This window comes from Pholcus phalangioides, unplaced genomic scaffold, assembly GCF_987345545.1.
Source record: "Pholcus phalangioides strain wild (caught in Gottingen) unplaced genomic scaffold, Ppha-v1.0 ptg000004l_1, whole genome shotgun sequence".
In the NCBI taxonomy this organism is placed as follows: Eukaryota; Metazoa; Arthropoda; class Arachnida; order Araneae; family Pholcidae; genus Pholcus; species Pholcus phalangioides.
The window spans coordinates 20,770,430-20,793,395 of record NW_028301597.1 but is presented as its reverse complement, the minus strand read 5'-3'; the positions used below and the strand labels follow the sequence as shown (position 1 = coordinate 20,793,395).

At 37.5% G+C, this 22,966-nt stretch overlaps 1 protein-coding gene across 3 annotated transcripts in view; it reads right to left on the bottom strand.

Annotated features, from left to right (window-relative positions):
- Positions 1–4,042: 4,042 nt before the first annotated feature.
- The window catches only part of LOC149086736 (uncharacterized), a 69,551-nt gene continuing 50,627 nt past the window's right edge, over positions 4,043–22,966 (bottom strand). For 2 of the 3 annotated variants that reach the window (XM_089231088.1, XM_089231089.1), the window contains exons 10-11: positions 17,094–17,748; positions 4,043–6,527 (exon numbers count right to left, since the gene is read on the bottom strand). In XM_089231088.1, the coding sequence (XP_089087214.1) occupies positions 5,560–6,527; positions 17,094–17,748 (1,623 nt within the window). In that variant the 3' untranslated portion in view covers positions 4,043–5,559. The remainder of the gene's footprint in view (positions 6,528–17,093; positions 17,749–22,966) is intronic. The other variant, XM_089231091.1, reaches the window with a different exon arrangement.

Below are 22,966 nucleotides of genomic sequence, written 5' to 3'. Positions count from 1 at the left end.
GACAGTTTTCAGAATCCATATTCCATAACTTCCACCAGGGTGCTCTTTTTTTTTCTATCCTACCAGAGAAGAGGGAGGTTGTTACTGTATAACCAATGTTAGAATCTTGATATCACTACAGGGAGTCCCTTTGTTCAGATCTAGAACCCCCTCTTCTCAACCCTCCAAGATGCTTCCTTTCTCACTTGGTTTCTTCTCTCACCAGAGAATCTTTTACTTATACCCCTCACTTTTTTTTTGCTACTTTTTAGCTGAAATACACAAAAACGATTCATCAACATGTCATATCAGAATCTGTAACTCGTTTTTTCCCCCTAAAGTCCTTCCATTCATTTTCCATATCTTTCGATGTTTTTATGAATATCGTTCTTGTTCGGGATTGCTTTTTCTGTACCAACTTCGTATCGAAAGTTTGTTCTATTCCACAGAAAAGTTTACAGTGTCGACAAGATATGACAGGTGAAGAAGCTAGGCCGATTGTATAACCACAGAATCGCCGAAAAGGCCGGTATCTTTTCCATTGATTCTTTAGCTCTGTTTGGATGTGAACTTAGCACATGATGATCTCAACGAGTTAAGGGCCGGAAAATTTTTTCTGGCCCACTTGAGCTTCAGATCAAGGGTTAAATGTGTTGCAGTTAATGAGATGGCTGCTAAAGAGGGGGTGGGAGATCAGCATCCAAAATATATAGAAACACTTAAAAAATATGACAATTCAGAAGTAAGAGGAAAAGCAATAGTTTTCAAAATTAATTAAATAAATCATTAATAGATAAAAATTCAGAATTGAAGAATGAAGGAATTCTGATGGAAAAAAAACGATTTTAAGAAATATGTGAAGTAGATTAGAATGAAAATTCAGAATTAATGAATGAAACGGTTTCAGAATTAATAAAAATTCAGAAAGAATTTCAGAACAAATGAAAATGTGATAATTTCAGAACTAATGGAAATTTGGGCAAACGATTCATCATTAAAGAATTCAGAAAATATGTTTGTAGTTAATGAGAATTCAGAAAGAATTTAAGAATTAATGAACGAGGTGAAAAAACTCCAAATAAAAGAAGGAGATGAAGAAGAATTTCTGAATAAATGAAAGTAATATTTTCGGAATAAGAAAATTCAGCAAAAACTCAAAATTAATTGAAATAAAAATTTTAGAATTAATGAATTCAGAAAAAACGTCAAAATTGATGAAAATTTCGTAAGAATTAATAAAGGGGATAAGTTTAGACAAGAATTCCAGGATAAATAAAGGAGATACTGTAAAAAAATGTCAGAATGGAGGAGAGAAAACAATAACTTCAAAACTAATGAGAAAATTTCAAAAATGATAAAGGAGATCATTTATGGACAGAAATACGTTTAAATTATTGCAGACATGCTTGAACACTTTCTTGGTGTCATTTTTTGATCACTCTTTGGTCATTCACTGACCTCTACATTCACTCTCTTGGTCACTCCCTAGTAAGAAAAATGGTGGCAGCGGGGAGTGGGGGATAAGCATCCAAAATAACAAAATATATAAAAATGCTTAAACCACACTCTTTAGGTCGCTCATTGATCTGGTCATACTTTAAATCCCTCTTTTGATGATTCACATGTGTAACAATTTGTATACACACGTTTACACACTATATTTGTTGCTCACATGCTTGCACACGCTCTAGGTCACTCTTTTCATCACTCCCATGTTTTTCCACTCTCTTGGTCACTCTTTTGGTCGTTTATTAACTTCACTCTCTAAGTCACTCTTTTTATCACTCCTATGCTCGCGCACTTTTTTCGGTCACTCCTATGATACACACCCTCCAAGTCATGGTTTTGGTTACTCACTGATATGTTCCTTCACTCTCAAGATCACTCTTTTCGTCACTCACATGCTTGCACACTTTCTTGGTCACTCACTGATCTATTTCCCCGCTCCTAAGGCATAGGCGGATTTATGGTTTTTGCTGCCCGTAACCTATATAAATTTTGCTGCCGCTTCTTTCATTCTACTAATTTTCTTGCCCATTCATTCCTCAAATTTGCCACCCTGGGCTATAGCCCGCTAAGTGCCCCCTTCCCCTGTAAATACGCTTCTGGTCGTGCACAGTATTTGATTGCAAAGGACTCGGAAACTTCAACCACCAAGGGCGTAGCCGGGGGGGGGGGGACTTGGGGGTCTGGTCCCCCCCCCGAAATGTGAGAAAATGACCGAAAAAAGGGAAAAAGATGGCCAAATCCATTGTTCTGTCGCTTTGGTCCCCCCCCCCCCGAACGAAATTTCTGGCTACGCCCCTGTCAACCACGGATATAACAACTAAATTTCACGAAATCATCGATGTCGTTATAACCGAGTTTGGCTGCATTCCATCAGTTACGTATAAGTAGCTTCATTTTCGTACCACGCGCATGAATACCTCCCCCCCCCTAAAAAAAGAAACGGGGAATTTTAAATAACTTGTTCAGTTAACGAGATACAATTTATTCACACCCATTGCGATGTTTTTTTCCCTCCATTTTTTTTCTCTCTCTCATATTTTTCCTCTCCCATCACTCAAGCAAAAATTCCTCTTATATAACATGTGTTATGCACGGACGGGGTTAAAAAGAATGCTATTTCAACAATGCTTGTCATTTCGAGCATTTCACAAAGATTCCCGCCAGAGGTCGCTCTCGCTCCCAGTTTCGGGAGGTTACAAGAATGTAATGAGCATGACATTTTTCGGTGGTGAAATTAATACACGATGAAGAGATTATGAGAGGAAACGAGACTCCTAAAAACACATTTCAAACACACATTGAATGTATACCCTCCGTTACCACCTAATTAACTCTCAGCAACCACTGAGTGTATTACTGAATACACATTTTTAAAGAATGGAAATATGGGTGTTGGAGGTGTTTCTGAATAATAGTGGGTGACAGGTGGATCAGGGGGAGGGGACAGCCACCGTGACATTCCCAAAAAAATTTTCAGTATATACTGCCATAGGCGGGAGGGTGGAGGTCGAAAATCCGCCCCTGGTTCGAAGAGCTTGTATCCGCTTTTGGTACCAGTGGCGTGTGTACTGCGCGGTGGGGGGGGGGGTTTAGTCGACTATAGCCCGGGGCGGGAAGTTCAGGGGGTAGCAAATTTGAGGAATGAATGGCCAAGACAACTAGTAAAATCAGATAAGGGTGGTGAAATTTGTATAGCCCACTATAAATCCCCTCCTTTACCCAGACAGCGAGGGAATAACTAGGTCAGTCAGTGACTTAACCTGTGACCTAGAGAGTTTACAAGTATGTGAATAAACAAAAGAATGTGCAGGCATGTGAGTGAGCAAAATTGTGATCTATAGGGCAGTGTTTCTCAACCCCCGGGCCCTAACACTAGTCACACCGGCCCGTGAGTGTGATTCGCAGTTTCATTTTTCCATCAATTTCTTGCTAGTTGTGTGTATGACCGTGCCTTTCACTTACGCAAAAGAGATTTATCGGGCCGCGGGCTTCCAAAGGTTGAGAACCACTGCTATAGGGCATGCGTAAGCATGTAAATGGCCGAAGAGAGATGCAGAAAATGTATAAGCATGCCAATCACCAAAGAAGTGACTGACCTAGAAAGTGAGGGGACCAGATCAGTGAGCGTCCTAAACAGTGACTGTGAACATGGGACTGACCAAAAATGAACTAGAGTTGTATTTGTGACCACTAACGCTTTCAAGTTGTAAGAGATACGCTTGTTTGAAGTTCTTACTGGTGCTGCCATCTACGGATCTACCTTCCATATTTTGAAATGAAGATGGTAAATTCTATAATTTTTTTTAATATTATGTAAGTGTCGTGTTGAATGTGCGCCGCTTTCTGAGAGACTTTCTCAAATGTAAAACCGGCTCGCATTCACGCCTCGAATTTGGAAAACTGCGGAAAAACTTCAGCCAATCACCACTGCGCCGTAAACTGGGGTTCGAACCTGGGGACGTGGAGACAGAAATGATTACCAATAAAACATAATTTAATCAACATTATGGATAACTAATCACTTCACAAACATCAAGTGACACGAGCAAGAAAATCAATTGCTAAGCGTTTATTACACATTTAACACAGGTTTATGTACATACATTGCCTCAGAGTTATATGTACAGAGACAATTTACAGTATTTTAGAAATTCGAGAAAACACGCACAATATATCTTGTCCATTGTATGGGAATTTATGCGCATTTTATGCTAATTTTAATTAAATATTTTTCGTATTTGTGTTCATATGTATGATACACACTCGACTCATATTTCGAATATCACCGCATTAATTAATCATTACAAAAAAACGAAACTGGAGCGAAATATACGTACTTTTCAGAAAACGCCATAGTAAATGTCTTTTTCGGTAAGAAATACGATACCTGTGTGATCCATTATTATCATAACATAATAATACCGATTTTTATGAATTATTATAATCAAAAATACAAGAATTATCTGAATACCCTGTATAATATTGCACGGAAATTTCAAATTATTGGTGTAAGTCGGAATTCGACACAATGCAATTCCTGGAGGCCTTAAGAACTTTAGATAAGTGTAAAAAGAAATTGAAAATAGCCAAAACCCCTGGCCATCACTCTATACAGCTCTATCAGTGAAGGAGCTATAGTTTTGACAATTGATTATGGACTAATATGAATTATATAATATATACGTAACAAATTAATACAGTATGTTTATAATAATCGAAATTGTCATGAGTAGAGCCCGGATTATATGCAATTGCATATTTTAACACTTTTTGTAGTTAGTGTGTGTATATAAATGCATAAAATCACCGAGTGCATATTTTTAGCATTTTTTTCTAACAATCAAAATGTACTAATGTTTTCATGGTTATTTTATCATTGCATTTATCGAATTTATTTTTTTCATGAAAAATATTCCACCATTGAGTATTGTTCATTTTAATGCATATTTTTAGGCATTTCAAAAATGAATATTCTTTCAATTTTGAATGCATGCTTTCTTCATATTTGTGCGATTATTTTTTAGTTTTACTACGCATTTTTCTTTTCTCCTTGGCCATACTTTAGTGTGCTTTTGATATGCATTTCGTGAATTTGTTTTTATACAAACTTTTCATTTTTAGGTCATATTCCGGAATTTTTAAATGCATATTGCGATATCTTAAAATGAATACTTCAGAATTTTTTAAATGCATATTTTCATGATTTTTCTTGAAATTTTTTTTTTCATTTTCTGACGCTTTCAAAAATGCATATTTTCCATTTTTTGCGTATATTCTTTTACTCTTAGTGCCATTACTTGGGCATTATTAGATGGATTTTTCATTTATCACATATATTTTTTCTATCTCGTGGCATATCTCGGCATTTTTAGAAACAGATTTATTTTTATTTTCGGTGGATATTTCAACTTTTTTAGTGCACATTTTTACACTTTTTAGCGCATATAATCCGGGCTCTAATTATGAAAAAACATTTTTCAAAAATTTATTAACTAGCACGGTAAAAATATTCAGATTTTCGTTTCTTTCCGCAGCTCTGAATAGACCTCGATATTGTCTTGAGCATCATGATCATAATTGTGAATAGTTATAACTATTATTATGACCCTGATTAATAACTGGATGATGGACTGGCTCTCTCCATTCAGCAAATGAAGGCTGGACGTTCTCCGGCATCGTTGGCGCACCATAGCCAGATGATTCTTGGGACGCATGGTTGGGATTCTCAAATGGAGAAGAAAACGATCCAAAGTCCTGCGTCTTGACCACCGCACTACCGAATTGATGATCTTGGTTGCTGCCATGTTGAGGATTGTTGTAGTTATGGTAGTCGTGCCCGTTCCATGAATAGTTGTTCTGGTAAGGATACGCGGGAGCAAAGTTCTTAACTTCGTCGTTGGTGGTGGTCACCGACCCACCATGATTCGAGTTGAAATTGGTACGATCGCACTGGTGATGGTACGCGTTTTGAGGTTGAGGTTGGTAACTCTCTCTCTGGCACGACGTGTTGTACCTCACCTGCTGCTGCTCGGTGTTCGGATAAACGGATCCCCTGTCCTGTGTGCAGAAACCTTCGTACGATGGCAGCCTGGGTGCGTTATTATAACAGTACTTGTTCTCGCCGACGGAGAATTCCGCCGCACATTCTTGCTTTACGACCGAGCTGAAAGGTACAGAAGATGCCTCCGCGAATCCGCTCATAGGATTCGGTGCTGCAGTTTGATTCGGAGCCGTGTTGCCCATCATGGGTGACAACGGCAGCATCGGAGATGACGAAGCGCTCGAAGATAATGGGCTCGATGAGCCCGAATCTGAAACGTGGTAGCCTTTCTCTTTTTGCTCTTTTTTGAAGCGCATTCTGCGGTTTTGGAACCAGATTTTGATTTGTCTTTCGGTGAGGCCCAGTTTTGAAGACAGTTCTTGTCTCTTCGGTTTGTTGATGTATCGGTTTGTATAGAATTCTTTCTCGAGTTCTACGAGCTCGGTGTTCGAGAATACTGTCCGGGTTCGTTTCGGTGGTTCCAAATCGGCCTGATCTGCTGGAAAGAAGAAAAACAATTCAATATTCGGAATAACGCTCACATATGGCAGTCAAGAGACATAAATTACGAGCAAATCGATTTGAATTTTTATACTATACAGATGTTTCACTCGTGTTTGATTATGAATACGTAGATTAAAATATTAAAAGCTTTGGGTGTGAAAAAAAAAATTGAAACTCCCGGGAACGTTATGTTAACAAATTTTCAGGGCTTGCAAAAACGGAAATAATTTTTGGTGTCAAGTCCAATTTCGTAGAAATTAAGCATATATTTTTCCCCCTCTCAGAAGAAGAGTTCCAAATTAATTTTTCTTTTCTGGGACTTCGTGCCCCATTTCCATGTTATCCAATTTTAGTCATTACATATTTTATTTCCATTTCACATTCTTAGATTTTTATCCGTTATAAACAAATGGTTTTGACTAATTTTCTGAATTTTGTTATGACAGCCAGTATGGAAGAGGAGGAAATAAGCGAGCCACTTCCTATTGCTGTGAACCTACAAATGTTCTTCGACCAGATGGCATGGTAACGGTAGAGCACCAAAAGACTGGCCAAAGACATAGAGAATGCTTCGGCGTTGGCCATTTCATCGAGTGGTGAGTAACATTTTCCACTCCTATGCTTTTCTCTTGGGGTCATGAGTTGATGGGTGCCGCAATCATGGACGGATAAGCAAAACAAAAAAAGGCAAACGTAAATTGGTGCAAATTCATTATGAGAAAAATTGGCGAAAAATCAACGAGACATCGGCGCAAGTGATTGAACTTCGATCTATCAAGATACAAAAACAACGCCGTTCCAAGTTTGGCTCTTTCACAATGACGATACATAAATGAAAATCAAATGTTGTTAGAAGTATACAACAACCATTAAGACGATTAAAAAGGGATCAGTGCAGTTTGTTGCACACCCTATTTGTTTGGCAGCATTATTTTTCCATAGAAAAAAAAGTGAAGAGTCTTTTCAAAGAATCTCATAGCCACTGTATATGAAACACCTTCTCCTTCACCATTAACATAAGCAACTCAATCTGAATCAGTTAGTTGAGTTAGCAACAGCTACTTGTTTGATTGATGTTATCCCTTTTAGACCCAAGCATTCATTTCTTTCGAATTTTCAAGATGTTTTCACATTTTTGATACTCAAAAAATGCATTGAAAACATTAATGTCAGCAAACATATTTTTCAAAATTTTTTTCAAATTTTAATTTTTTTTTTGTGGAGAAATTGTTGTTCAAATTTTTTTCAGCCAAGATGATATTTGATATATTCATCTTCACAACATACAATTTTGTTCAGAATTTTATTGTGCTAAAGAAGTATATAACATCCATATTTGTTATGGGCATCTTTTTCTCAGCCACCTCGTTGGGCATTTTGCCTGTTGTGGCCTTGTATTTGTATTTGCATAAATTTTATGTATTAAATCACATTTTTAAGGAGGCACTTTTTCCTGGAAGCCATGTTAAAAATCTCCTTGAAAGTTCAACTTTAATTTTTTCCCTCTGATGAAGGCCCACAAAGTTCATATTCACCATATTTCCAACTCAAAGCTTACATAATCCTTCAAGTCATTTCTTACACAATCCCTGAGGTCAAAAGAAAACTCTACAATGAGAATAAGTAACCCACACATTTATGACTCCAGGGTCTGAAAGGGTAAATATGCACCCTACAAGTTCAGACTAAAAACCTTGTGTAATTTAATTTCAGTGTTCTCTTCTTTTTGCTGCTAAATGGCAAAGAATGCTTGAAAGACAAACACTTTTCTACATCTCTCTGCTAAGTGGCATATTGGCACCTAAATTTTATGTGTAATCACTATATTGAAATTTGAGAACAACACACAATTTCTGAAAATTATGTCAGTGTCTATACTAACATACAGTACATAGAAAAAAGGGTGATAAAGTAATGACAAAAACGTGAAGGAAAAAAAATAAACTATAATATAATAAATTTATAGCTCCTAATAAATTTGACTGGCACCTTACATTATTCTTCGATTTGCTGTGGCGCTAATATACACTGCTCTGCTTATGGATTTTATATGTTCGGAAAAAATCATATATGCATATAAAATTTATATGCTTCAAATATATGCTTGGCTCTTCATAAATTTTACACGCCTAATAAATTTGACTGACACCTAAATCATTTTTTCGATTTGCTAAGCTGTGACATACTGCTCCGTTCATGGATTTCAATTAGGGCTTGGCATATCCCAGGCACCTGGTCGCCATGGTGATTGGGAAATCGGTATTGGAGCCTGAAATGTTCTACAATATGATTGCTAAATTGGAGTCCAAAGATAACAAAAAAAAACCATTTCTGATTTCACAGCAGTGTGTGTTCCAACATTAAAAGTTTCATAAGTCCAGGAAAATTTAGATCGTTTTTTGTTCAAAAAAACCAGGCTTGGCTCCTGAGAAATTCGGGTGGCGATAATTTTTTTTTTTTAACTTTTCAACTCCTGATTTTAATGACGCTTTAATTTTTTGTTTCAACAAAATCTGTATCGAAAACTAAAAAAAGTAATAAGATTTAACTGATGTTTTTTCTCCTTTATCCCGAATTTTTCACAGTGGCGTACGTAACACATTAAACTGATCAAATAACGAAGCATTTTTTTAAATGATGAAAAATACCTAGGTATTTAATTCGTATAAAAAAAAAAAATAAACCGCATAGATAAACCTTCTAGGGATATTCACGCATTTGTAAAACATTTATGCGCAAACATCGCATGTATATTTGAGGTTTTTTTTTCTTCCTCTTTCGGTACATCCAAGAGGAAGCGGTACAGCACGGTGGGTGTTAAGGTGGAATATTAGAGGACAGTGCCCAAGAGACAGGTGGTATGCGTGTGTGAGCTGTATACATATAGGAAGAAGTGCATAGGCGGTGATGGTGGCGGCCCGTGCGAAAGACGTTGCACACACACACACACACAGCCTGGATGCGGTAGAAAGGTGCTGTGGTAACAGTACTGAGGCAGGCAGGCATGCAGGCAGCATCGGAAGGCGGCTGGAGGATGAGGCTGAAGCAAAGGCAGTCAGCTGTATTTGACGGCTCTTGCCCCTCATCGAATATTCATGAAGATAGAGGAAGATGCTGATCGCGCTGAATGTCTGTGCGTGCGTACCTGCGGGCTGTGTATGTGTATATCTATATAAGTGCGTGTATGTTGCTCCTTTTAGGCGCGTCTTTTGCGACGTGTCGTCCCCACACTGCCGAATATTTTGCGCCTTTTCTCTTCTCTATCCTCGAGAGAGGGTCCCAAAATACAAATCAATGGCGCTATAATTGGCGACATCGCGATTCGGCAACGACGCGCACTGTTCCGATTCTATCTGTTTCTAGGAAATGGGATCTGCAGCAAGATTTATTTTTCACCGCCGCTAAAGTTATTAGGGTTTTTATATGAAATAAACGCATCTTTGAGTTTGTGAACAAACGCTTAGGCGAGCGTGAAAACTGTTGCGTTACGTTCGACTGAGCGGAACGAACAAACAAATAAACGCTCGGTATGCAAATTTATCTTCGTGTTTTCTTTCCTCCAAATAACTGTAAATGTTTTTAAAATGAAATGTGTTATTCAAAACAAATTCAGTTGCCGAGATATATATTCTAAATAAAACTTCAAAAAATACATTTATTTTTCGGAAAACATTAACTACAAAAATCACTTTGCAATATTGATTTTTAAAAGTTAAGAAACTTATAGGGTATCCACATATATATTCATTGCTTATAATAATTAGCCATAAGAGAGAATTTTGTGAATTATTTTTTTCAATTTATTTTTCGGTTATTTAATGCACGCAATGTGAACGAAAAGGCTTAAAAAAATCCCCCCAAAAAATTCATTATACAGTGAAACCCGCTTATAACGTTCTTCAAAAAAACCGTTGTAAGCGGGAAAACGCTTTAAACGGGCAATGTTAATGAGAATAAGTTATAGTTGGGACCACAAAATGTGTCTTACCAAGTGGGAAAACGTTCTAAGTGGGAACGTTGTAAGCGGGGTTGACTGTAATTGAATATCACTTGAAGATGGATTAGTGCTAATCGGTGGAGTCTGAATTATAACTTTTGAAGATTTTTTCATTTACATAATTGCTTTTCAATAATTGTTTTTTTCATTTACACACACATATATGTTCTCTTTGAATAAACTTTAATAGTAAATTTTTAACATTACAGACAATTATAGTGTGTAATCAATTAATAGATCTTGCGTTTATAGAATTAGTACGCAATTTATGTGATCCATATGCAGGGATTGACAAATCCCGTGTGCTAGTGATGTAATTTAGGCTCGAACGCCCTAGTCGAACAAGGGCCAAAATCATTAAAGATTAATCATTAATATGCATACAAGATGCATTTCATGTACGATCGAAATTAGATTCAAAGAGTTCGAGAAACTTGGGCTTCAGGACCTAGAGCTAGGTTCCTACAAGGATGACGTCACTCTCCGCTACCATACGAAGGTTTTAACAACTGGCTGTTGCGAAGATGTATTTTGGAAAGAGAGAAAATTCAACTGCCCCTGCGGCCTGACTATCTGTGGTTTTATACAAAAAAATTTAGACAAATTGATTTGAAGATAAACTGGAGTACTGAAAATAATTTAAAACAGTAGCCAACACAAGATTTTTTTTCGAATAATACGACGTTTTGAGTTTTCACAAAAATATTTAAATTAGGAAATAAATTTAGTGATGTGAACAGAAATGTCAATCAAAGAAAAAAAATGAATAAAAAATACATGAAAGCAGTGAAATCCCTATAAATGATCCAGCTCCTAATACAGCTAATTTTTTCTGGTACAAGAATTTTCTCTACACGTTAGGTACCTTAAGGGTTTGACAAATCCCACTCGTCATGGCGACTAAAAAATTGGCATTGACACCTAAATTTTTTAGTCGCCATGACGAGCTGACGCGTGAGATTTGTCAAACCCTTAAGTTACCTAACGTGTAGAGAAAAATTTTGCACCAGAAAAAATTAGCTGTATTAAAAAAGGAGCTGGTCCAAAGACAGCACAAACGTTTCAGAGATTATGTCAACATGTCGGCATTAAATGCAAAAGAGTCCTTTATAAGTTAAAGAATATACAGTACAGTCGATTCCGTTCATAACGTTCCTACATATAACGTTTTCCAGCTCAGTACGATTCATTTTCGTGGTCCCAACTGTAATTCTTATTATAATTTCCCGTTTAAAGCTTTTCCCCTGCTTTTCATGACGGTTTTTTTTTTTTTTTTTTTTGGAAAACGTTATAAGCGGGATGCACTGTGTATTATGCAGTGTTATCAGAAAATAAAATTTTTTGAAGAGCAATTCCACTCTTCCCTAAATTTTTTTATTAGTGAGAAATAACACCATATTAAAAAAATAAAATTACCTAAAATTTTACAGAGTATAGAATTTTTATATTTAAATTAAATTTCATATTTTTTCACTCCTCAACGAAATATGGAGGGGGTGGAAATTAAATTTTGATGCGTGAATCGCGCATCTAGACGAGTATTGGAGAACACTGGTACTATGTGTGACTATTCAGTATTTTGGGCAGATTTCCAATGAGGAAAAAATGCTTGGCTCTAAAGAAATTAGGCAGGCACCTAATCTTTTTTGTTTTTTGTTTTTTTCGATTTCTTAAGCCCTGGCCACCTTTCCAGAGGGCTAGTTTTTTGCTGGATATATAGTTGCCTCCTCATAGAGATTGCATTTGCGTTAGTGATGCAATTTAGTATTTATGACTACATTTTAAATATCTTATAATATGCAACATATTTTTAAATCACTTAAACATTAATTTTTTGATCCTGCAATATTTTTCACAATTAAATAAACCGAAAAGAAAAATGTGAAATTCGAATATCAGATAAGGAATCGATTCAAGATATTTCGTTAAAAACATGAGTTTAATAATATCAGTAACATATGGAACCATCAATAAATACTCATTTGTAAGATATACGCACAAAATATTATTACTTTTTTTTTGGCGATGGTTAGGAAGTGTGTTGTTTTTCATATAGTATACACAGTATTAGGGTTTGGCGCGCTTCCTTTGAAATGTTTGACAGGGCAGCCCTTTTGCAGATGTCGACGGCTCTACTTTCGTCAAGCTATTAGATTATCATTCCCGGGAGGTCTCCGCCTGCAGCGGGGGTGGGCCCCCGCTTCTCAAAAGAGGAGTACTCTCTGTCTTCCCCCCCCCCCGTCTCGTCGCAGTGACAACGTCGAAGTAGGGTCCTTTTTCCCCCTCGACGTCCCCGCTTCCTAGATCGAAGGACCAATCGCATCCTTTGTAAGATATATATATGTATATGCAGATGATGAAAAGAAATCAACAAAAGGATTGGCTTAGTAGTTCCCTTATTTCTTTTCCCTTTCTCGCATGCATTTGGAATATTACTTTGAATAAATTTCCTGCAGCTAATATTGTGTACGTAGATTAAAAATAAAAGGCAAAAAAATTTTTTTTATCTTATTTGTTGTCCTCTTCTCGTTCGGAATGAATAAATTCATGGATAAAATGAAATTTTTCACCACTTTTTGGAGGATTTGGATTCATGAGCAAAAATTAGCAAATGTTTATAATTAAAGCGAGACATTATTATTTCTTGATAACTGAAGTATTAATTTCCGAGAGATATTGAAAATTAATTAATTTTAATTAGGGGAGACATGTTAATGCTGCATTGTGCTTTTCAATTGTTTTTTCCATTTCCATGTTCTCTTTGAACGAGCTTCATGAGTATAATTTTCAACATTACAGCCAATTATAGTGAGCTCTTGTGTTTATAAAATTAGTACGCAATTTATGTGATCCATATAATTGACATATAATATCCATCCTTGACAAATCCCAGGTGTCATCACTGTGGTGACTGGAAAGACGGTATTGGCACCTAAAAATTTCTGTATGTGATTGCTAAGTTGGGGTCTATTGATGTCACAAAATTTTCCGATTTCATGACAACGTGTCTTTTAATATAAGAGAAAGAAGTCCCGGGAATGTAAAAAAAAAACCAACACATTATTTTAGAACCGTTTTTCTTGAAGTTAAAATCATTCTTGGCTCGGCTCCTTAGAAATTTGGCGAATGCCTAAATTGGCTTCGATTTGTCATTATGGCATTGCTTAACAAATTATCAACTCACAGAAAAGTCGGAAAAAAAAACATTATTTATGACTGGTTCTTGACCAAAAACCATGCCTGGCTTCTAAGAAAATTTGGCTGACACCTAAATATGTTTTCGATATTTCAATCCCTGCCTTATGGAATGTAGTGATATTATTATTCAAAAATATGTTAATTACAAAAAATATTTCCGTTCGGTGCTTTTGAGGAAACAAAAGAAAAATGATCGATGTGCATTAGGGACCCGGTGAATAAAAAAAGTGTTAATAACGACTCTTTATTATTTTCTTTTCTAGTTACTAAATTGAAATTTGAAGATAACACAAAATTTTCGGAAATAATATCATCGCATCCACCAACATACAAAAGAATCGCCAAATCCCGGAAAAATTGAAAAATTATATATATACGTACTGTATTTTGGACAGATTTTGTCAGAAAAAAAAAAATTGTTTGGTCCATAAAATTTGATTGGCGTTTAAATCATTTTTCCATTTGTCAAGCCCTGGTGTGGATCAAGAATGTCTTAAAGTGATTACAAGTGACGAAGATGAACAATCTATATATAAATATAAAGACATGTCCTGACTGACTCACACTGATTCATCACCACCGAAGTTATGAATATGCAATTTGGTTGGTAGTTTCATTTCATGAAGTAAACACCCACTGAGAAAAGGATTTTTGAAATTCGACTCATCGAGGGGGGGGGGGGCAAAAGAGTGTTCAAAGGTTATATAGCTAAATCACGCCGAGCCGAAACCACTGAAGCTACAATTATGAAATTTGATCAGTAATTCTGGTTTGTCATGTAGAGACACACATACAGTAAAAAGGAATATTTCATCTAGGGAGGGGGGGGGGGTTTAAAGGTTATATTACACAATCATCACCGAGTCCGAACAGCAGAAACTATAAACATGAAATTTGGTGAGTATTGTATTTCATAATACAGCGCTAGTATCTAATACTTATCAATGATAACTGTTATTGAATTCAAAGAAAACGCCCTAGAAATTGCTAATTACAATAGCGTACAGTAGAACTCCTGCAAGCTGGCCTAACTGGGATTGATGGTTGGAAGATGAACTGGTTAAACGAGGGAGATTTAAACTAATGCAAAATTAATAAAATGCTATGTTAAAGCACTATCAGATGTTTTAGTGAGCACTGACAGCAACAGGTTGAAGATGGCTAGCATACGACATCAAGTATCGAACGGACTCCTATCAGAGGGCGATGCAAGTAAAGAGCCCTTTAATAGAGGTTCAACTATACAGTGAAATTTTCATTCCACCACATGGGTGCTCAAAATCCTACAAACTCTTCTGCTTACAAACACGACACGGGTTCCTGCAACTTACAGAAACTGTGACAGCAGTCACTTTCTTCTATTTTGTTAAACAGGTTCCTCTTTTGTTCAAGTGTCATAGAATAATAATGGCTATTGATGCCCTTTAGATACTCACGATAGAGAAATATAGCGTCCTTTAAATGACCTTCAATTCTTCAACAGAATCATATGGTTCGGCACAGGAGGGGGAAAAAGAAAAAACCTGTCACTCCCTAGAAGATTGTTGTTATTTGGATTCATACAAAAAATTATCTCAATTTTGTTTTTTTTCTTAGATACGGGCATTCTGCCAAAACCTAATTTTTTATCAGTGCTAGGAGGGCTAAGTTTACACAAGAATGTTTCGGCTCTATTATCCTAAGTCAGTGTTTCCCAAAGTAGGAAATATCGTCTCCTGGTGGGCAATGGAAGCTATTGGTATAACAGACAAACAGGACCGCTGACCGGTGTAACATACGATCCTATGGGTTTGTTGAGTTGTGGGCCGATGGGACAAAAAAATTTCTGAAGAAGGGAAGAAGGGGGCTATGTAACAAAAAGTTTGGGAAACTATGCTTCAAGTTAAAAAATATAGTGTAAACCCAGGGGTTCTCAACCTGTTTTAGCTTTAACCAGGAGCTACTGTTACCGTGGGATCGACCTTTGGAGGGGGCACAAAAGGTTTTGGGGGAGCGGAGGGGGGCATAAGGAATCTCTCCCAAGGAAATTTGTAGTGACTAAAGCTTTCGTATTTAAAAATCGTCTTGGGGGAGGGGGGGGGGGCTCTTGAGTCGCCTGCATCCCTTCTTACGTACGCCCCTGGCTGGGATCCAAAATCAACTCATGACGCTTGGGTCTATTTTCAATTGAAGAAATATGTTTGGTTTTTGCATTTTTGCGATCAAATCAGTGACGTGTTAATTAGTGATCCAACGGGACCGAAGCCTCTGGCTCCAAAAAAAAAATAAATTAAATTCTTTCACTAAAATTCTGACATTTTTTTCTTTCATAAAATCTGAAAAAAATTTCTCTTTCATTAACTCGGAAATTTTTTCTTCCATAAATTCTAAATTTTTATTGATTTCATTGATTCTGAAAATATTTTTCATCAATTTTATAATTATATATTTATTCATTTCAATAACTCCAGAAGTTCTCATGAATTCTGAATTGTCATTAATTTTTCTTTAGTGCTTTCACGTTTTTGTGTAAATATTTTTCCAGCATTTCTGTGCAGTCTGAAATAACGTTATACCCTTTTGACTTGTACGAAATTACGGGAATGTCCCTTGATACGGAACACAAGTGGTCTATCAAATTGGTTCACAGACTGGTCTTCGTTTTCATAAAGGTTGAGAAACACTGTTCTAATTTTAATCGTTATATTCGAAACCATGGATCCAGAGGAGGTCCCAGAAAAATATGCTTTTAAAAACGGTGGAGCAACAAAACCACTTCTAACAGAACATTAAATGGATTTACACGACCACATGTGTAGTGACTCATAGGTTAAGAACCAACCCCTTATGTAAACACATGGTATAAAGCAGAATGCGAGCGAGAAGAATTTCGTTTTGGAGTTTCAAGATTTTTAAAAACACAATTCGGAAATGACAAAATTAAAGATTTCATGAGATTCTAAAATAAAAATAAAATAAAATCTATATAAATTAGTTCAATCCCAAGACACACTTCAGGGCCGTAACTGAGATTTTTGCCGCCCCAACAACTTTAAAATTCGATAATTTTGTAATGATGTTCTTGGGCAGTTGTCCCTCCCCCGCCTCCCTCTAGTTACGGCTCTGCACAAATTAATACATTCGGGCACTTATCTTCTAATTCAGCATTTCTCAACCTATGGTCCGAATAAGTATCGTTGAAAAAAGCAGGACAAATGTATGAAAAAGTCATAACAACGAAAATTACGGGAATGTCCCTTGATACGGAACACAAGTGGTCTATCAAATTGGTTCACAGACTGGTCTTTGTTTTCATAAAGGTTGAGAAACACTGTTCTAATTTTAATCGTTATATTCGACAAATAAGTATGATTTTTTTATTCTTACCTGTCATAGAAACCCGGTTATTGGATTTCTGTCCATTAAATGTCCAGTCATAATCTCCGATCTGAGAAATGGGAGTAGGAATCGTGGCACTGCCACCAGGACCATTGCGTCCGATGTTGATACCAGGGTTGCGTACAAGTTCCTGTTGTCCGAAGTTTCCGGCACTGTTATACCAACAATTAGGACTTTCTATCGGTTTCCAATCGTAACATTGTTGTCTTTTCGGATAGAGTTTATTATCGGGCATTCTCGGATGATGGTGATGGTACTGGCGAGACAAGTTGTCACTGAAGGGATTCGACGACTCCTCGACAGTCGGATAATATCTCATACCGCACGTCGTTGTGTCCACTCTCGGGTGTCCCTGCTGCTGCTGTTGTTCCAATTTCATGGCTCCTCCTAGTTGCTGCTGCCAATGTCTAGTCGTCGTCGCGTTACTATTATTAGCGATACTACCACCAGCAAATAACGGTGTGTGTCGCCACACTTGTCGTCGTCGTCTTCGCTGCTGCTGCTGATGATGATGATGTGGACCCCCTGTCCACCATTGGTCCGAAAAACCGCTTCTGGTACCAGCATTACTACCTCCTCCTCCTCCTCCTCCACTAGTAGTCCCGAGGTACTGAGGCTGTTGGGTGGGTGGGAATTGCTGTACCTGGAAAAAGCATAGGAAAAACAAAATAGAGGGAGGGATGAAGTTGTTTGACATAAAAAAAGGGGTACTTGGGTTGCAGGAGGGGAAACCATAAAAGATGAGAAAACAAGTTGCTTTTGCTTTTTTTTTTTTCTCTACGGAGTGGCTGAGGTGTCACCAAGGGTCAACCAAACGCCCCTTCGCTTTTCCTGTCTGTGTCTGAGAACATCTTTTTTTGCTACTATTGCCGAAATGGGATGGAGATATACCGTGTATCACGGCAAGATGAGATAAGATGTCAAGATATTAGTACAGCTTGCATGTTCGGGATGTAATTCTTATCCTCTAGCCCATCCATTATAAGCACTGATTGCATCACCCCGGAATTTCTGAAATTCGAACCTTGTGTAACTTATACCCTTTTAAAAGCACGCACTATATCGTAATTAGTTGATATAGGGCTAGATTATCCCAGTGATAATCTTTTTCTTGCTGCCGCGGACAAGAACGAAGATGAGAATGTTCCGACGTGGTATTACATCTGCAGCGATTTGTAAATGTATGGTTTATAGAAAATACATAATGGTAATAAACACACACACATCAGCGTACGCAGGATATTCCCGGGGGAGGAGGAGAAGGGGAGGGATTTCGAAAAAAATTTTCTCTTCTGAAGGGGGTGGGTTAAGGTAACGTTTTTTCCCTGCAAAACAATACTATAATCCCCCTAAACACACCATTAAAATAACAATGTATTTAATGTGGTGTACAGTGAATTTTATATAAGAATTTTTTAAGCCTTAAATTCTTTTGAATTCCTTTTTGAGTTTCACCGTTGAAAATTAAAATTCATCTAATTCAGCGATGTCCAAATTTTCGATTCAACTTGCTGTTTTAGAAGAAAAAGCCAGTGGTGTCGAAACACGGGGTGCTGTCGATGCTCCCCGAAGTACTTTTAAGAAAAGCGTCGCTACCCATGGCTCCAGCATCCTAGAGTCGGGCTCCTAGGTTGAGATCTTTGAAGGGGAAAGCTCCATTGACTAGTGAATTTGCAGTGTGAAAAGAGCAAAAGTAATAAGATTTGTGCCGTCCACATTTCCAGAGCTGGAGTCCTGCCCTTACGAGTGCCACGAGTGGAGCGTATGGGCGATCCCTTAACCCAGCGGTTCTCAACCTTTTTTTGACTCGCGGAGCCCTTTTCAGTATATAATTTCTATGGCGGAGCCCTGTTTGACTCTAGGAGCCCTTTTTTGTGTAATAATTTTTATGGCAGAACCTTGTAGGCTTCTCTTATTTACTTATCTATCAAATTTACTGATTCATTTTATTGTCCTCGAGTCGCCGCGGAGCCCCTGGGAAGTGCACACGGAGCCCTTGGGCCTCCGCGGAGCACCGGTTGAAAACCGCTGCCTTAACCTTTTATCAGAAATCATTAAACCCACACCCCCCCCCCCCCTTAAAATGCCGTATTTTTTTTAATTGTAGATTTTCTTTCGATTTTTGGCAGGTGCAAAGTGAGGGGTATAAGGAAAAGTGTTACATTGAGAAAACAACTTTACAAAATACAGTACGTATGTGAGCTCGTCAATGCTAAAATAAGAGGATTTTAAGGAGGCGAGATGTCTCGTCAGTGCCACCCAAAGGGTTAACATAAGGCTGGTCGACCTATGAAAAGCTATGGGAAAGGTGCCAAATCAGGGGTAAAGGAATAAAATAATTGCAGCAAAAATTTAAAAAGTTTTGTCTGTAAAATCCAAACTATGAATGCATTGGATGGAACGATTCATAGTGAAAACCAATTTTTAATCTAATCCTTACCCATAACATTAAAAGAGAACCATTAAGAAAAAACGTTGTAAGCGGGAAAAAGCTTTAAACGGCAAATCTCGATGAATGTTAGTGAGTTGGGATCACGAAAATGAGTAATAATATACTGGAAAATTCCAAGTGGGAACGTTATGGGCGGGATCCACTGTATTTCATTCAACTGGGAACATTGCTGTGCGAGTTTAGGGTCGTTTTACTGATGTTGCTTCTTCGCCAGAATTGGGCCAAACCATAATAATCTCGTCTAGAGCCACTTCTGGTCGAGCACTCCAAAAATTAATTCACAGATCAATGGTGAAATTTATAAAGATCAAACTGAGCACCCTAGGATGTAAAACAATTACGTCGCCTATGAAAAAAAATCATTTTGGATCACATTAAGTGCAAAAAATCTGTTCAGGATCATACTCGAAGTGTGTATATATCTAATATCTACCATTTATACCAGTGTTTCCCAAAGTGAATAATATTACCCCCGGAGGCGATGGAATGGTCTAGGGGGCAGTAGAAGCTATAGGTTTAGTGTAGGATCCTATGAGTTTGCTTGAGTTGGGGGGCGATGAGAACAATAACTCTGTGAAGCTGATGATTTATACCAGTTTCCCCAAACTTTTTGTCACATTGCCTCATTCAAACATTTTTTCTTCTCATCACCCCCCCCCCCCGCAAAAAAATTCAAGTAAACCCATAGGATCCTATGTTATACACGTAGCTATTATCGCCCCCAAAACCATTTCATCGCGAACCGGGGGGCGAAATTGTTGCCCATTTTGGGAAACACTGATTTATTCCATGGAAATTTTTGCTTCGATTCCACATAGACAGGCTATATTCTTAAACATGTTGTCTCTTGTGCATCCTGAAAGAAACGGTTTTCAAAGGTTCCTCGAATATAAGGGGGGGAAACAATCATGGCAAGAGAATTCGCCTGAAGCTTGTCTAGCAAACAACTCCTAGAAATACGCGTGTCTAGAGTAGAGATCTGAACAAAAGTATCCTCGGAATAGCTACGGAGAAGACACTAGTCATGGCGCCGATCAGTAAATTCAAGAAAACAAGATAAAACAACGTTTTACAATTGAACAAAAAATATATATATTGTGTAGGCTTGGAAGAACTCGAAATTCTTGCATCAGACTGATGCATGTTCAAAGTGAGTCAAGTATCCAGCTCCAGCCGTTAGTGAGACAGTTTCTGTACAAAACATTTTGATACGGGCCTCTATATTGGGGGAGGCTGACTCTTGTCCAAGTGTCCTTGGCAATGAGATCAATTTTTTCTAATTTTATACATCGTATACATACTTACTAGCAAATTGATTTACCATGTGGAAAATAGGTCCACCAAAAAGCTTGATTGTCCGCTTCAGAATGTGGCCCAGATATCTGATGGCAATCTGGATAGTTATTGATTCGAAACATATTTCTTTGAAGAAGAAAAATTGAGACACTGTACTTAAGACCACATTTAATATCATATTAATATTTAATATGATATTAATACCATATGGTATCAGACCATATTTATATCCTTTTCCGGGACATTAAATATCCAAAAAAATGACCACTCTCCTGTCCATCCTGAAGTGGGCCCGAAATGCGTACTGTACCAGATCTCATAATCACGAGACGATCCATCCTATGCATGGCCCGACATTGATATTAGAGTGCCCTAGGGAAAGCAGGAACCCACCCACCTGCAACTCCGATGAAACATTTTTAGCTAGTGAGTAGCCTAGATATAGTACAGTCGATCCCGCTGATAACGTTCCCATTTAGAACTTTTTCCCGCTTAGTATTTGGTACGACTTATTTTCGTGGTCCTAACCCTAAGTAATTCTCATTAAGATTTCCCGTTTAAAGCATTTCCCGCTTAAAATGTTTTTCCTGACGGTTTTTTGAAGAAAAAAACGTTATAAGCGGGTTCCACTGTATATGTTGTTAAAATTTTGGGGCCCTACATGCCAATGCTGAAATCATGTACAATGCACTGGACATCCTCCGATTCATGCCCGGGTTTGTCCATTTGTTAAGACGACACTGGTATATGGAGCATAACAGGCCGTGCCCCCTCCCCCTGGGCAAAACCCTGCCCTGAAGAGAGGGCTCCCCGTCACTTGAAAGCAGACCGGTTGGCTGAGCGGAACTGGACTGGGGCATTGTTGTATTTGTCTTAGGCCCAATCAGTGAAAGACGGCCGTGTTGTGACAGTCACAGACTTCAAAGCCTGGGGAAGAAGGAAGCTCACCAATACAGCCTACAATTACAGTAATTACTCACGAAAATCAGGTGCCAGACTTCATTATCAATGGACCCATATGCACCAACAGCCGTGTCTGGGTCTGGATGGGAGCTATTATTACTACCACCATCGAGCTTATATTACTGGAGGGTGTAAGACGTCAGTGGTCTTCGCCTTGGCAATGCTGAGAACTTCATCCGTATATATTCTAGAAACCTTGGTTCGTAACGTCATTCGTCGGAAGATCACGTGACTCGGTGAAAACACACAGAATCCCCCGTTATTTTCTTATGGCATAAATAGGAGTTTCAAGCAATAAATGAAATTCAGCATCGATGGTATGATTCCAAAATGAATGTAGGAGATAATTTCAGCATTAACGAAAGAAAATTCCAGCATTAATGAAAGATAATTCGAGAATCAATGAAAGATAATTCGAGAATCAATGAAAGATAATTCCAGAATTAATGAAAGATAATTCCAGAATTAATGAAAGATAATTCCAGAATTAATGAAAGGTAATTCCAGAATTAATGGAAGAAAATTCCAGAATTAATAGAAGATAACTCCAGAATCAATGAAAGAAATAATTCCAGCATTAATGAAAGATAATTCCAGAATTAATGAAAGATAATTCCAGAATTAATGAAAGATAATTCCAGAATTAATGAAAGATAATTCCAGAATTAATGAAAGATAATTCCAGAATTAATGAAAGGTAATTCCAGAATTAATGGAAGAAAATTCCAGAATTAATAGAAGATAACTCCAGAATCAATGAAAGAAATAATTCCAGCATTAATGAAAGAAATAATTCCAGCATTAATGAAAGAAATAATTCCAGCATTAATGAAAGATAATCCCAGAATTAATGAAAGATAATTCCAGAATTAATGAAAGATAAATCCAGAATCAATGAAAGAAATAATTCCAGTATTAATCAAATAAATAATTTAATTTTTTTTTCATCTTTAGATGAGGTCTGTAACTTTTTTTTAATCTTTAAAACGCAATATTTTGAGACTGTACATTTCAATGGGGAAATTACCAGGCAGGAACTGTGTTTTCACCGAGTCACGTGATTTCCTTGCATTCGATGTCGCTGCCGCCGCGGCGGCTGGATGCTCCCTCCAGCAATATATAATAAGCTCGATGGTTGAAACCAGCCTTA